Source organism: Coptis chinensis, chromosome 5 (genome assembly GCF_015680905.1).
Source record: "Coptis chinensis isolate HL-2020 chromosome 5, ASM1568090v1, whole genome shotgun sequence".
NCBI lineage: Eukaryota > Viridiplantae > Streptophyta > Magnoliopsida > Ranunculales > Ranunculaceae > Coptis > Coptis chinensis.
This window is the reverse complement of record NC_141460.1, coordinates 50,969,975-50,986,550: the sequence shown is the minus strand read 5'-3', so window position 1 is coordinate 50,986,550 and position 16,576 is coordinate 50,969,975. Positions and strand designations below refer to the sequence as shown.

General features: G+C 36.6%; 1 protein-coding gene and 1 pseudogene across 2 annotated transcripts; both read right to left on the bottom strand.

Moving 5' to 3' along the window:
* Nucleotides 1–116: 116 nt before the first annotated feature.
* On the bottom strand, nt 117–4,513 carry LOC147497833 (large ribosomal subunit protein P3z pseudogene; annotated as a pseudogene). Its single transcript, XR_015195266.1, has 5 exons — nt 4,429–4,513; nt 4,226–4,357; nt 4,049–4,089; nt 2,729–3,943; nt 117–1,947 (listed from the first exon to the last, which is right to left on the bottom strand). The product of XR_015195266.1 is annotated as a large ribosomal subunit protein P3z pseudogene (transcript).
* Nucleotides 4,514–5,510: 997 nt separating this feature from the next.
* Nucleotides 5,511–6,014, bottom strand: LOC147497832 (protein FAR1-RELATED SEQUENCE 5-like). Its single transcript, XM_086563023.1, has one exon. It carries the CDS (start codon nt 6,012–6,014, stop codon nt 5,511–5,513), a length of 504 nt encoding a protein of 167 aa, XP_086419149.1.
* Nucleotides 6,015–16,576: the final 10,562 nt, after the last annotated feature.

Genomic DNA, 16,576 nt, shown 5'->3' with positions numbered 1-16,576 from the left:
AAGTTGGTCTGTTTGCATAGAAGCTAAAGGATATTGGAAACGGACTACTAATCTGCAAAAGAAAAGAATTGCAAGATTTCTGTTGCGAGTCCTGTTGCTAACATTTCAAGCCCATCTTAAGTATCCACTGAATGATATATTTACCATAGAAAGAATGACAATTTTCCTCACTTTGTTCTACCTAACGCTTGATTAGTAAACTATTTTCACATTACAATTATTTCTGATTGGTAAACTAACTCCATCTCCCTTCTCAAGAACAATAAATTCCAAAATGCACATTGATGTGGATCCTTGAATGAATGTCAGATCTGAGACACGACGATCCAATATTTATGATTCTCACATATGAACTGTTGACTGGAAATGTGTACTCATGCACATCAGCAGCCCACATAGTCACACACCACACACACACCGCACCACCTGCAACAAACACCAGCACACACCACCTGCACCACACAACACACTATCACCTAATACACAAAATGCCACCTACAACACCTTGCAGCAGTAACATAACCCCCACATGCGGGTCTGCATATAACTTCCAATGAGAACAGAAAAAAATTCATGATCATGGAAACCAACTATGAAGCAGAATCCATCTAGAGTTCGCAGGAATAATTGGGTAGGACCAAGTTAAATCTGCCCCATGAAAATGGAATGTCATACACGGATATGGAAGTCTTTGCTGATTTCGGTTTAGGTAACATAAATCAAACATTCCAGGTACTTGCTCCAAATGAAAAGCCGAGAAGTGTGCTTGCATTGCAGATTTCACAATGTCATATTCTTTTCGATGAATTGCTGTCCACGGGGATCCAGTATTGGGAAGACACCCACCGTTGTGATCCGGTGTACGTGCAAAAGCACCTGGATCAATTTGGAGGCGCACTCCTTGGACGGATATCCCCTCCAAAGTCACAAAGTAATGTGATTCACCTGGAAGTAATAGAGTGTGATGTATTTTTTGCCCGTCTTTAAAACCCACATCATTACCCATTCGTAGAAACGTACTCATTCGGCCATCAACTGTTTCAGCCACATAGTTGGTTGTAATCCTGAGACCTCCTATGAGTGTTCCTATCACCTGGCCTGTGTGAATTCTGATAGAAAAATTCGGGTATGAATTACTGAAATGCAGTAGCGAAACTAAAACACGCAAGTGAATCAGAAGTTCAGAATGTGCTTTCCTCGTAATTAACTCAGTGACAAAAGATCACTTGGACTTTTAACTTAGCTTGTCTTAGGGAGTGAAATCAGATAGGCTAATGACACACTGATCAAATTTCAAAGGCTACCAAAGAATTCAGAAGCTGCTTGAACAACTGACTGATTGAGCCTTTTCTTCTCTCATGTTTTCTGCTATGTGCATGTTCAATATTCTACCCAATCAAATCCTTTAATTGCGATACGATGAAGAAAACTTGATGATCATTTTGAGTCTTACCACCTCCATCAAAGCTAGTCTAGGCTGTGTTAATTTCATCTTATGCTCTATCCCATGTACGATAACATGACCCGATTATACTTGCGACTTGCAGCACATCAGAAGACAAAATACAATGACATTCTAAACCTCTTTTTCCTTCACCTTTTTTCACCAATCCTTTTCGCATGAGTGGCTGAAGGCTTGTAGCAAATGCAACCAAACACAAAAAACAATAACAAAAGTGACCACATCAGTATCATCTATAACCCCCGCATGCCAGTAACAACACTTGGCAGCATCAGCAGCACCTGGAACCAACGACAAAACCAACACCCATCCACTCAATGCACACCAGTCCATACTACCACACCAAACTACACACACTATCACATCACCACCACTCGATCAGGTCTTTCGATACGAGTGACCCCATACAATGTCGCCCCATACTGCTGCATTTGGGTTGTACTGGTAGAAAAAAAAATGATACCAACCCTTGTAGAACAAAGGACCTGCATCCAGTATCATGTACAATCAGAACACTCAAAAATACATAGCAACATTTACATTAATCTTAGCTAGACCGTAATCAATTAGTTTTAAACACCGACACACACCAAAACAGTAATACTAGCACTACTACTACTACTCTAAGCTAGGTTTCAATCTGCAGGTCAGCAATACTACTACTATTTTCTTAACTACACTAGCACCAGTAGTAGTACCAAAGTAGGTGAAGGTGATCAAGTAATAAGAAAGAACAGAAGATCGATCAACTGCTAAGTTTTTAACAAATGTGAAACTAATCAAACTTCAAATTTAACAAGTAATCAAACTAATAAAACAAATAAATATGACAGAGAAATTGATATTTATATTCATTTATCAATTTGCAAGAAGAATATATAGTGGAATATGACACACCAGCCAAGCTTTCTGGAGAGCGAGGATTTATTTTTCTCAAAACTTATACCGATTTACCGAGCACACAAACACGAACTAGTTCTTCTGAATCTAGCTTTCATTGAAGAAAGCAATAAAATCTACATTTTTTTCTCAAACACAACAATCTAGAATCAAATCTATTCGAGCCCTAAATTAACAAAATGATCATTACCACTCGAACAATCTTCTAACTAGCGAAACAATCAAACACCCATTTCAATTAACTACATAAACCAACCAAATCAAAGACACCCAAGTCTCAAAACACAATAACTATCAACTAAATCAACTCAATTCATTAAAATAAATAAAGAAAATGAAAGTCGCAAAAAATCGAACAAACCTTACCTCTTCGAATGCGAGGAAAAGGATAGTGACCAAGAACGAAGAAAGAGATGAGGAAATCCTCAAATCTGGACTAGAAATCACAGTCAACTAAATTGAAATTAAGGGAGAGAAGCAAATGGGTTTGTCACAGACTAGGATTGATCGACGCAAGCATTTTCCTCTGGCAAAATTTATCCAGCTCCCACATGGGTATATTTTTCCTGCTTTGAGTGGGAAAATTCGGTCACGTGACTGTTTTGCCGGCAAATCTCTTTTCTTTTTGCCGGTCGGAAATATAACAACAAGCAGCGGCAAATACCCTTTTAAGTGGGAAAATGGGTTATCAAGCAGGCCCTTAAAGCACAATAATAATCCATCACGAAAACTCTGCTAAACATTGCTATTCACCAGAAGCTATATCTAAGAAGAACTAATCAAAGAGTGAGAAACCCATGTCATCATCACTTTCTTCCTTCTCTTCCTTCTTCTCCTCAGCTGCAGGTGCTTCAGCAGCTGCTGCCCCACCACCAGAACTTGCGGCTACAGCAGCTCCACCACCACCACCGCCAACAATAACCTGAAAGACAGCAGAAGAAGGAGTGACAAGAGAAAAGGAAGAAGAAACACCACCAGTTGAGTCAGCAGAAAGAGCAGCTTGAACAAGTTTCCTCTGCAACTCAAAAGTTGATGAAGCCGATGCTTCTAAATCCTACCTGAATACTGCTTTCAACTCCATACTTTCCCAGAACTCTTGCAGACAAAAGTGAACACTCCCATTCTTTCTTCTTCTTCTAAAAACAGAATTGTTATTATGACATGATGGTGAAATTCTCAAACCTCTTTTGTCTCAAATCTCAAGAGTTTACAAACAAATTTAGTGCAATAAGATAACTACTACTACACTGAAATTTCTCAACAGGCCAAGTTCATCAATAAAACAAGTGCTTCTTATCTAACATGCTTTTGCTGGCCCACAGAGCAGGGTTAGGGCATTGCCAAGACATCAGGTCTAGTAGCAATGACCAAGAACTGGGACAATGTCTTTCTTCACAATTGAGTACTTCTTCACTTCTATCTTTCTTCTGTCCCACTAACTCAATACAAGGCCTATTAGTTAGAACTGCCAACTTTGACAAACAACTGATCAACCTACGGTCATGAGACTGCAGCTAATATCCACTACTGATCACCCTGCAAAAACCTTTCCAACGGCATCTAATCTCACTACTGATCACCCTGCAAAAACTAATACAACACAGTTAACGCCTTCTAAGTTTACTTTCGTTTAGTAAATATGGTCGATTGGTGGGAAAATATATCCTAGAAGATAAATGTAATTACCTGAGAAGGTGGAGGAGCTGTTGGAACCTTAGAAGAAGAAGCTGTTTGAAAAGAATTCAAGCAATAAATTCAATAATGAAATACTAAGATTTTGAAAATACTAATATTAAATAAGTATATACATAGTTAAGGATATTGTAACCTTCCAAATATAACTACTCAATATGCAATACCTACCTTGTGATTGAGGTTTAGGCCATGTACACGTAGTCTTCGTATGCCCTGTTTCACTGCAATTTCCACACCTGCTGATTCGAGATCTTCCTTTCTTTTTATCAGAATTCTCCGTAGCAACAAAACCACACGCACCTATATTAGAACAAAAATTTGATAATTATATTGAGCTTTGGAAACCAAAATTGAGCAAATGGCGCACCTACCACTCGTAGAATGTATCTCCTCTTCTTAAGCTCAAATCGGTGATCGAGCACATTTCCTCACACGCGTTTGAGTTTGTACTTGGACCTATTACACACACATATAGCATTGTAGTTATTAAAAAAAAATAGAAGTACTAGCAACGAACATGTTTAAAAATTATAGTTCTTTAATAATATAGATACTTGTATTGGAAAAACTAAAGCGGTGAACATAACTAGTTACCCCCAATTTCTCGATGTAATTCTGGGCACGTGGGTTTTGTATGCCCAACAACACCACATTCGCCACAACTTTTCTTCCTTGTCTCATTGTGTCCTTTAAGTCTTTTTGGTCGACCCTTAGGTGCTATCTGGGGTGGATCACGTATCAGTTCTAAGTAGGCCGCATCTCCGTGAGTATCTGATGGCTCCTCAACGGGAACTTGAGGATTTTCTTCAGCAGTTGATAGGATCTCTTTTGACATAAGATAAGAATGTAGGAAATCTTTGAACTCTTCACCAGCTTCTTTAGTTTTGGAGGCCTTCAAACAGATATTCTTGCAAATCCCCATAAGCTCACTATAACAAATAGCGAAGTTGCTTCATTATGAACATTAACCGGAAATGCAAAGAGGAATGATTGTTTTCACATTTCGGCGTCCACCTCAATAAAATGCAACTAGAGGGTATTTCAAATGACGTCTTCATTTTTAAGGCGAAAATTATGTGTCGGTATGGAAAACCAAATTACTCAAATAGACCACAAGAACACTTAGCGTTTTGATCAATAACATTGTATTCCACAATAGACTTGCAGTGCCTATACAGATGACGATGCAAAGTGTAGTAACGAATATTGTCACCTTGATGATCCTTCATTGAATCAACAATGTACAATGCCTCTTGCTGCAATTGCATCTTAAACACATTAAAAGCCGCCCGTGTATAGATGGAGTTCGCCTGATTTTCATACTCAGTCAGGTGGGTCACAATTACCGGCTTGGTTGTCAGAGTAATAACTTCTTCTTCGTGCTCACGGTGCCGGATCTTCTCAAGTGCTAGCTCCATTTTTCCATAGAGCTCAACCATTTTTAAACCAGGCTTTACATGAAGCCGTATAACGAAAGTTCATGCTTTCCAACGCGTTGGTTGGTTCTACAACCACCAAAGAATGCGCCTCGAAGATATGCCTCTGCCCACCTCATCCTCTTTTTGTATATCTTCTTCACCCACTCATGGTCATGGACCTGGTGTGCTTCTAACAAATGTTCCCACATTTGGTCAAACTCTTCTTCTGAACATTTCATAAACATGAGTGAACAAAAGTCCCTTTGAAACCCAGAGACACGGACATTGTCAATACAATTTTTCAGAACGTGCCAAGCACATAAGCGATGTCTAGCACTAGGTAAGATAGCTTTAATAGCCTTGCGAATTGCATGATCACCATCTGTTATGACCGACTTAGGTGCCTTACCGCCCATCGCTGTAAGAAAACGCTCTAACGCCCAAATGTAAAACTGCTCTAACTCACTAGTCATAACTGCAAAACCAAATACAATAGTTTGTCTATGATTGTTCACTCCAGCAAATACGACAATTGGCATTTTGTATTGATTTGTCCGGTATGTTGAATCAAACAATAACACATCACCAAAACAATCAGAATCGCGCGAGGCGTCGAATCGCCCGAATAATCTGACCAATTGGCTAAGTTCATTCAGTTCGTATGAGTAGTAAAATTATGGATCAATCTTCGACTTGTTTTTCATGCAAGAAACAAGTGTGCTAGCATCTCCATTCATATAATAAATTTTCCTCATCCTGGTCATATAATTATACAAATCCTTTCTTATGTAACCAACTTTACAAAATCGGCCCGACCATAAACAAGGAAATCCATCACTTGACATTGTCTAATGCCCACATCAATTAGACTCTTTGCCAAAGTTGCATCTTCACTGCCCATCTTTCTATGTGAACGACCAAATATCAAACTGGGATAAGGCACAAGTGGATGAGTGTGTTCAGCAACAAACTTATTAACAACCCACATATTACATTTAATATCAAAAATCACTTCAAAAATCGCAAGACACTTGCATCTAGACAACTCACGTTGTTTCCTTTTGTGTTCCATATTCAAATATTTCGCCTCTTTCTCACCTTGGCACGTGCACACAAAATTTCTTTTAACCGGGATATCTTTATGAAATCGGTAGACACCCTTGCGTACACTAAACCCAACAACCTTGGCATACTCGTTGTAGAACTCAAATGCCTCGTTGCTAGTTTTAAAACGCATTGAAAACATGATTGCATTTTCATCTAGATCTTCCCCTCCCAACTTACCACTGAATAGATTGAAATCATTCTCATTAGTTTGTTCACTTCTTGCATCTGCTTCATTTGACTGTTCTTCAAAACCTTCAATTTCACTAACGCTATGGTCATCTGATTCATTTTCGTCTTCCAAACTCACATTGGTTGAACCTTCCACAACATTTATTTCGGTGTCTAAAGAATCACTTTCCTCATACGGACATGCGTCATTACACATATTTGTAGCCCAATCTCCTTCATTAGAGATATCCACCATCACTTGATCACTATAGTATAAATATGTATTCATTACTTCTTGCACTATAAGTTGAAAATAAAATAAACAACAAATAAAGAGCATACACGTGAAGCAACGTTAATTTGAAGTTAAAATTTTATTTTAAAATAAAAAATAAAACAGAAAATAGCATTTTAGGTTCACAAATAAACAATTAAAAATTCACCTTTGTGTCATGAAGGGACAAAAGGTGAAGGTGAGTAATGCGTAACGATAATTTAAGCAAATGAAGCAAGTCAAAAGAAACTAGCAGTAAAATTAAACTCCCCTTATTATGTGACATAAGGAGATAAGCAAGTTCAATATGTGATTAAACTCCCCTTATGGAGCTCAATATTTACACGTCTTGAATCTTAGTATTGAAAATCTGATCAATTTCAATTTTCAAGGAGTAGAATACCTACATAATTGGCAATCCGGCCAGGCCAGGAATCTACTTATAAACTATCACTACTCTCATTATTACGTTGTATAGTACTATAGTTCTTTCAAGATGTGATTCCAGAACTAGAAAGGAGGAGGTAATATTGTTCTAACATCATTTTTTTTTTTACATTTATGCTAGAAAAAGTGACAATTCAGTTTCTCTAGTCTCAAGGATTGTTTCTGCTCTTGCATGTGTCATGTGTGCCGCTAAAATTATAGGATCGACTAACAATGCCAGCAGTGATATCGGGATGAAAGTAAATCAGTTCAACTGTTTAACTGGTACACTTTTAACTGTTTAACTGATCCACCCTCCCCCTCCTGTGTATGCTTATGCCAAATCACATTTCTAACTAATAATTCTTTTTTCTCAACCACTTGCTCATTTATTTCCTCGCATTTTTTGCCATGAAGCATCAGGGTTTATATCTCTCAACTCTTTTTCACTTGACCACATTATTACTGTACACACTTTAGAACAATTACATAAATATTCTAGATTATAATCTGGTACCTACTTTAACTCAATTTTGCAATCCCGCCATTCGTCTACTGCACATCCCACCATATAATGGGCCACCTTTGAGTTAGCAATACATACATACTCCCCAACAACAATAATATATAATGCCAATTTCAATCTCGTATGATTTAACTCCTCAATTAATTCATAAACACATTAGTATGCGTTCTGCACACCGACTATTATAGAATATACACAGATTGTTGAGAGCGTAATGTTTAATCGGTACACTTTTAGGTGAAGACTATGTTGTGGTAATGATCTCCGGACAACCCGGTGCATCTAGTACAATCCCTATGCAAAAACATTATGCTATTAAAAAGTTTGGCACTTCCGAGGGCAGCGTTAAGTTGGTTGTTTCAAGAATAAAAATTCTTCGCGATTAGGGGACATTGATTGATAGAAAGTCATGACAAGAACCAAAGGATATAAAACGTGATTAATAGAAGGTCGGGCTAGATCCCGTGAGAATATAAAATGCATGGTATGGATCGCCAAGAAACTAAATCTAGCTAGATTAAATTCTATTCCAATTAGCTTTGGCAGTCGCACACGCCTTTGCTCCTCACAAATTGGATGTTAAAATGTACGGTGTCGACGCCACGATAGAGATTGTTCATACACAGCCACAAAATTTTGCCGCAAGAAACAATGACTTATAAGGTCACTAGTTTATCACATAAAAAGGCAACTACCCTTCAGACTTGACGATGTCATACTATTTTTCATGGAATCGGTAGATGTAAGGTTGGTCACACGCTTTCTTCAAAAGAGTTGAGGAAGATATTGCAACATTACAGAGTCACAGTGTATGTTAACGACATTAAAGTTACCAAGAGTGATCCAGTTGTCAAGCAAGTGTTGACTACTCACTTTTGTACCAAAGACTTGGCAACATCGGCTTTTTCGAAAGTAATAGATTGGCAAGAATAAAAACAAATAAGAAACTAAGATAAAACAAAACTAAATAAAATTAGTCTCTGCCCAAGGTAAGTGTGTTTTTTTATTTTTTGATACAATCAGATATCCCTCATTTGTAGGGAGACTAACCAACCCCAAACCAAAAAACTGAATCAAGATCCCACAAACCACATAATGCCAGGATACAACGACCAGGTGCTACTTGTTAAACACTTTTTACTGTTGCTTGTAATTAGAGTAATAGTAGTACCATAATAATAATAGTAATAATGTATAATTATAATAATCATGGTATAGTAGTAGTGAACTAGTGATAATAAAATCATTATCTTTATTAGTGAAATCATTTATCATTATTATTATTATTATTATTATTATTATTATGATTATTTCAAGTTCCAAAGTAGAAAAGAAAAGGACTGCACAGTTTTACAGTTTTACCTGTTCACTAATGAGTATATCAAGCTCAGCATTGGTCTGCTAAGACTCCATTGGTTGCCACAATCCTCAAATAAAACAATTTCAAACAGAGTCTTCAATATCTGTAATGGACGATGGATAATACCAACATCGCTCAAGATCCAATATGACTATTCCAAATCAAGTCAAACGATAATGGGATTTAACCAAAACAAGAAAAACAGTTTAAAAAGAAATATGTAAAGAATAATATAAAGTTGCAAAAAGATGGCTATTCTCGCTTCAGATAAAAATCAATAGTGTTCAAATTTCTTTTATTCGACAGATGAGAAACAACTTTCACCAAAAACGAAATCAAGCATGAAACCCGAAAACCTTTTTGCTAGAATTTAAATTATACCCTACAGCTTAAACTTCAGATCTTAGATTTTTATAAATACTCATATCCAAACCTGAAGGAGTACTGAAGGAGTATTTGAGATATGCCCAATCCAGAGTTTGAAATGCAGAGGATTTCTCTTGGAAGATAGTGAGAAAGGGAAAACAATGGAGATGAACTCAGTTTAGTGGAAATGAACCCGAAAAAAGTAGGAGTTTGGCGCTAACTGTTTTCCTTTTTTTTTTCGAACTAGCCCGAAGTAAATAGCGAAGTATTATTTCACTTTCCAATTTCCACGATGGTTATTAGGGTGGATTAGTTTTTGGGTAAATTTGGTATTTTATGTATTTGTTTTTTTCTCAAATCAGTTTATCCGGTTAACAAGTTTGTACTGGATCATGGATTTCCCAACAAAAATCAAATGTGGGGCTGAGATTAGTGCACATTGGAATGCATTGGAATGCCTGTGCATTGAAGCAAACCTCATAATAAATAAACATCAAATATGAGCATTTATATTAAATATGAAAAAAAAAAACACTAAATATGAACGTTTACACAAATTAAACATTCCCAGGAATTAAACACCAGTTAAACAGAATAGATATGCTTCATATGCTCTCACCAACGAAAAAAAAGAGAGATATGCTCATATGCACAATTAGGTGCTAATCTGTATAGTTTTAACACATTAGCACTAATGCCACGCACAGTATTCCTCAAACACCAAATTTGTTAAACCAGAAGTTACTCCTTAATTATCAGCAAAACCACTATTTTATTACGATGACATTCTATTTCTCTCCAGCGTCACAAAGCAACTCCAGTCTCCCCATATTCATAAAAGGCTACTCGAAATAATTTTGATGCTGATTACATGATTGCTACATTAAAGGATAGCTTAAGATGTAAATGTTCTCTACAGTCTATATGCATCGGTCATCGGTTTAAGATTTACCCATAAACAATGGAGATAAAAGGAAGAAAGCAATAAATAATATTTTTTTTCTTTTTCGAGTAAAGAAATCATATGAAAAAAAAACAAGAAATTGGGCTTTCAATTTCAATGCAAAACAACTGTAGAGGACAATGTTTTGTGATAATGACTCACAAAACCATTTTCATCAATGAAATAACTCACGGAACCAATTTTTTTATTTTAATAACCCTCAAGGACAAAATAAGTTGGTCCGGTTTATTTTATATTTCTTAAATACCACTTTTACCCTTTCCTGTTAATAAACAAAATTACGATTGAGAAAACCCAAAACCCCTTTCTTCTCCAACTGACCTGACTTTTTTTATTCATAACGCACCTCATCAAACTACAAATCGAATCCCTTCCCTGTTTTAATCGAAATTACGAGAGAGAAAACCCAAAACCCTTTCCCTGTTTTAATCAAACGAAATTACGAGAGAAAAAACATAAAACCAAAGTCGAGAAATAGACGAAGTTGTGCGAAGCTTCAGTTATTTTAAAGAAGTTGAAGAAAGATGGCAACCATTATCCAAAAAATCAAAGACATTGAAGATGAAGTATCACACCATTATCATTTTTTTTTTTTTTTTTAATTAAACCCCGGTGGGTCTTTAGCTCAAATGGGCGAGCACTTTGGAGATATCCAAAGGTGATGGTGGTTCAATTCCACCAAGATCCTCTAAAATTTTAATGTTAATCAAACAATGATTGTTCATTTTTTATTGTTGAACACGTATTGTTCATACCTACTTTAAGTATGAACAACACGTATTGTTCATATCTGTTTTAGGTATAAACATTTATTGTTATTCATATTCATGTTTTTGTTGGTTGAACATGTTTTTGTTGGGTATGAACAATCAATTTTCATATATGTTTTGGGTATGAACATTTATTGTTCAAATATGTTTTGGGTATGAATAATCAATGTTCATATCTGTTTTTGGTTCATGTTTTTTTTAAGTAGGTATGAACAATCAATGTTCATATATGTTTTGGATATGCTGTGCTATTAAATCGGCGAGTACTTGCCGAGTAATCGATGAGTACTCTCTACTCGGTACCTAGCCGATCTGACCAACATATTATTCCCCATGACTGATCGGGGTCCAAAAATCGCTGAGTAATCGACCGAGTTGCCGATTAATAAGGGATCGGGATCGGGCGATTAGTCATGTGGAAATCGAGCTAGTGGATTTCACTAACAGGTAGTGAAAAAAAACAAAGAGAAAAAATAGCAACATGTCGTGAAACTTGAGTAAAGAAGAAAAAAGCTGAGAGAAGAAAGAAGAGAAAAACTCTGAAGATCATAAAACTTGTCGTAAGTCCGAAAAAAATTCTCTTTCTTCTTCGATCTACTTCTACTTCTTCTTCTCCTTCTTATTCTACTTCTAATTCCCCTTCAATTTCTATTTCTTCTGATTCCCCTTCAGTCTCCATTCCCTTTTTCTCTTTTCTGGTTCGGTCTAGAATCTAGAGTTAAACACCTCCTTCTCCTCCTTTCTGGTTCGGTTTGGAATTCAGATTCCATTTTGTTTTTCTTTCTTACGAGGGTTATATGGACCAACCCCACCCAGCCCAGCCCAGCCCAACATAGCCAGACCTGGGTCGCATCCATATTTCCAAAAATTAGACCTCTTTCATTGAAATTTCAACTAATTTCAGCCTTTTTATGAAATTTTGACCAATATCACAACAGCATTCCGAAATTTTGAGAATTTGAATGAAGTAAATAAATAGATCTTTGAAGAAATTACAATATATATAATCTTTTCGATTCAATAGCATTACGAGTTTACAACACTAGTTTTGGCAACACATTCTTTCAATAACTCTATGTGCCTATGTCCACAGTGTATCCACAACTCTTCAAGTGCTGTGCAAATAAGAAAAAACAAGTGATTAGTAATGTGCAATTAATTAGCTGATAAGGGTAATATTTATTAATTTGTTATATTAGGTTAGTATGTCAATGTTAATTACATTTAACAAGTATTTATAAAAAAATATAGTGTTATGAAAAATTGCCCGAGTAATCCCGATTACTCCCCGACCGACTAGACCTACTCGTTACTCGCTCCTCCACTGAGTAGCAACCAAATAGCAGTTTAAAAAATCGCCCGAGTAATCCCGATTAATCCCCGACCGAATAGGTCTACTCACTACTCGCACCTCCACCGAATAGTGATTTAACTGCCCAGTGGGTATGAACATTTATTGTTCATATATGTTTTGGGTATGAACAATCAATGTTCATGTCTGTTTTGGGTATAAACAATCACTGTTCATATCTGTTTTGGGTTCATGTTTTTTTTTTTTATGAACACGAATTGTTCATACTTAAAAAATGTATGAACAATCAATGTTCATATTTGTTTTGGGTGTGAACATTTATTGTTCATATATATTTTGAGAATGAACAATCAATGTTCATATCTGTTTTTTGTTCATGTTTTTTTAAGTAGGTATGAACATTTATTGTTTATATATGTTTTGGGTATAAACATTTATTGTTCATATATGTTTTGCGTATAAACAATCAATGTTCATATCTGTTTTGGGTTCATATTTTTTTTAGGTATAAACAATCCAGGTATGAACAATCAATGTTCATATCTGTTTTGGGTGTGAACATTTATTGTTCATATTTGTTTTGTTCATACCTATTGTTCATAGCTAACGTTTATAATTTGGAATATGAATAGTTATTGTTCATATCTGTTTTGGGTTCATGTTTTCATAGCCACAATCAATGTTTATAGCTGATGTTCAGCTTGGTGAACAATCAATGTTCATAACTGGATCAATGTTCATATATGGATAGGTATGAACAATGTTTGTTCATGACTCAAATAAGTATGAACACTCATTGTTCATAATTGGGAGTATGAACAATCAATGTTCATAACCGGATTGTTTCAGTTGGGTTGGCCAATTTTTTTTTTCAGGGGTATACTTGACATTTCATCTACTCGATCCCTTTTTATTTCGCGTTAAGGGTAAACTTGAACTTTCATCCACCCAGTCCTTGTGAGTGATTACAAAATAACGTGTCCTCTAGAGTTCCTCTTTCGGCCGATTTGTCCTCTACAGTCGCTCCCTGAAAAAAAAACCCAACAAAAAACATTAACTAGAAGTCCTATGCAAATCATTCATCTACCCGAACTCTTTTTATTTCGCGTCAAAAGTAAACTTGAACTTTCATCCACCCAGTCCTTGTGAGTGATTACAAAATAACGTGTCCTCTAGAGTTCCTCTTTCGGCCATTTTGTCCTCCAGAGTCGCTTCCTAAAAAAAACAAAACAAAACAAAACAAAACAAAACATTGACTAAAAGTCCTATGTATCATTCATCTACCCGAACCCTTTTTATTTCGCGTCAAAGATAAACTTGAACTTTCATCCACCCAGTCCTTGTGAGTGATTACAAAATAACGTGTCCTCTAGAGTTCCTCTTTTGGCCGATTTGTCCTCTAGAGTCGCTCCCTGAAAAAAAAAACCAACAAAACACATTGACTAGAAGTCCTATGCAAATCATTCGACATTTCTGTTCCAATCCAATTAAAAACAGCAGCCATTTATTGTAAATCCTGTAATACCATATGTTACAAGGGTAAAATAACAAACAATAATTTGAAAAAGCTCTATTTAAAAGAATAGTTAGAAAGACACAATACAGGAGCCAAAGTGCCGACTAGCAAAGTTGGTAAAACCTTTGGGTGATAATACCATAGGTCAAATTACTGATCTCATTTAAAACAGGCTTGCCAATAAAAAAAATTGTTTCTAAAGTAGGCACCAAGCCATTACTGCCAAACTACTCTAAATGCAAGGCCTTCGAGCATGCCACAGAGGCTTGGCTACGTTATCATGCCACACGGCTCGGGTACCAGACTAGTAATTTTAAATGGTATGCCCAAGGTTTATGTGCAAATTGTATAACCTATCATTAGTGGATAAAGCTAGATAGTATGTAATCTGTCGCATCATCTCTTTACAAACCCTGAAGGAGAGAGCATGACAGAAAATTAAAGTAACAAAAATGATGTCTCTCAGACTAGCAGAGTAACCATCTGACACTTCCAGATATCAACATATAATAATCTACTTCAAGGTATGGAAGGCCGTTGATCGTAGTAGGTTCTACCTCATCTACCATGCTAAACAACAGTAACTTGGCGGGAATCTAGGACCATGCTTCCAACGCCATTTTCCCTCTCCATTTGATGTTGTCACGTTGGAGGTGAACCACCCAGTCATTGATGATGTAACTGAGGTTGAGATTCCAAGATACGACCTTTATTCCTTTAACAGGGAATACTTCTTTTTTTAGCATGACAGCAACTTCAGAGAGAAATGTGAATGTTGTGTTCAGTGTGTCCTCTGACACCAAGTATCAAGCCAAAAGGGGTCCTTTATTAGCAATCTGCAGCCTGAAACTAGCATTAATAACGGAATACATTTTCCCTCTGCAACCATAAAGAGCTAAAACTATCCCAATCCATTTATTCACTACAATATATGACCACAAACTAACTGCTCCCAACACTGGATGGCCAGCTGGCCAAAAGGTCATCGTCCCTACAGACTGAAGCGGATCAAACTCAACAGGAAACAATGCCAATTGCAAGTAAACTTATACCACAACTTCCCTTTTGAGGAAGACGAACACTAATCAAAGAGCCACTCATTTGGGAATGGGAGAGCTGACTTTACAACCAGTAAAGTCTGACAAGTTTCCATGGTTTATGAAATCTTCAACATAGAACAAACTATCAGTTTGATGAGTTCCAAACCTAAGGTAGACTCAAACAGTGTAATCAATCTCAGTGAAAAATCTCGTCATCTTGAGCTAGAAGCCTAGAACTACCCCTAGCGCTGTTTCAGTGGTAGATAAATAAAGCAGCGGACTTCAAATCCCTGGTAACCTCAGTGAAGAAGATCTTTTTTTCTTCTGATAATAAAAGTGAAGAAAATCATTTCAGCTGTAAACTGGATGGAAATGTCATTTACACCTTAAAGCCATGAATAAGTAATAAGTCCCTCCGCTGTGTTTTCTGTAAATTGCACAAGCATCTACATTCCAATGACAGAGTCCTGGCCCCTAACCTTGGACCTCTTTGACATCTAAACCTCCTCACTTGAGTCCATTTTCCAATAGACACATCTTCACCGACCTCCATTGTCACCAAATTCTTCATCCTATCCTATAGGAATCTAGAAAGTGCCTATTAACACAGCACGTGTTTCTTAATTCACACATAAATTCCTAGTATACAACGAGCACCCATTGGCCATCATTACTCAATCTAGAATTTGGCTCTAGCAGACAGGCACCTTGCTCAGTAGAACAATACTCCACAGACCATCCTCAACATTAAGGAAGCACTGAATCCCCTAGCAGTTGTCAGAGCTGCTTCTTTCCACCCACTCCACTTTACTTTAGCCACCGCTATCAATTTAAATATATATCTTTAGTTCTCGTCCTAGCAGTTGGAATCTGAGGGGAAACTTTGGTGGTTGAGACTACTTTACTCAGCCAGTTAACACTTATTTTTTATTTTGATAACCTTTTTTCCATTTATTAGAAAAATCTGGAGCTCTGTACCCTTCTTCACCTTATGCACTCAACTATCCAATTAATTTTATCTAACAATCTCTTAAAACAATTTTTTTTAGTTGCTTTCATATTCCCTAACTTTACTTCTCTTACAGAAAGGTCTAACCAGAGTGATAAAGAGAGATCTTTATTTGATAAAACACATTTTCATTGACGGAGGGAAAAGAAATATATAGGCATGCGCCACGCTAGCAAGACTTTAAGGGTTGTACCAGCCCATTTACAAGTTACATCCATATCTCAACAACACAGCTATGCAATCACTAGCGTACCGTGAGATGC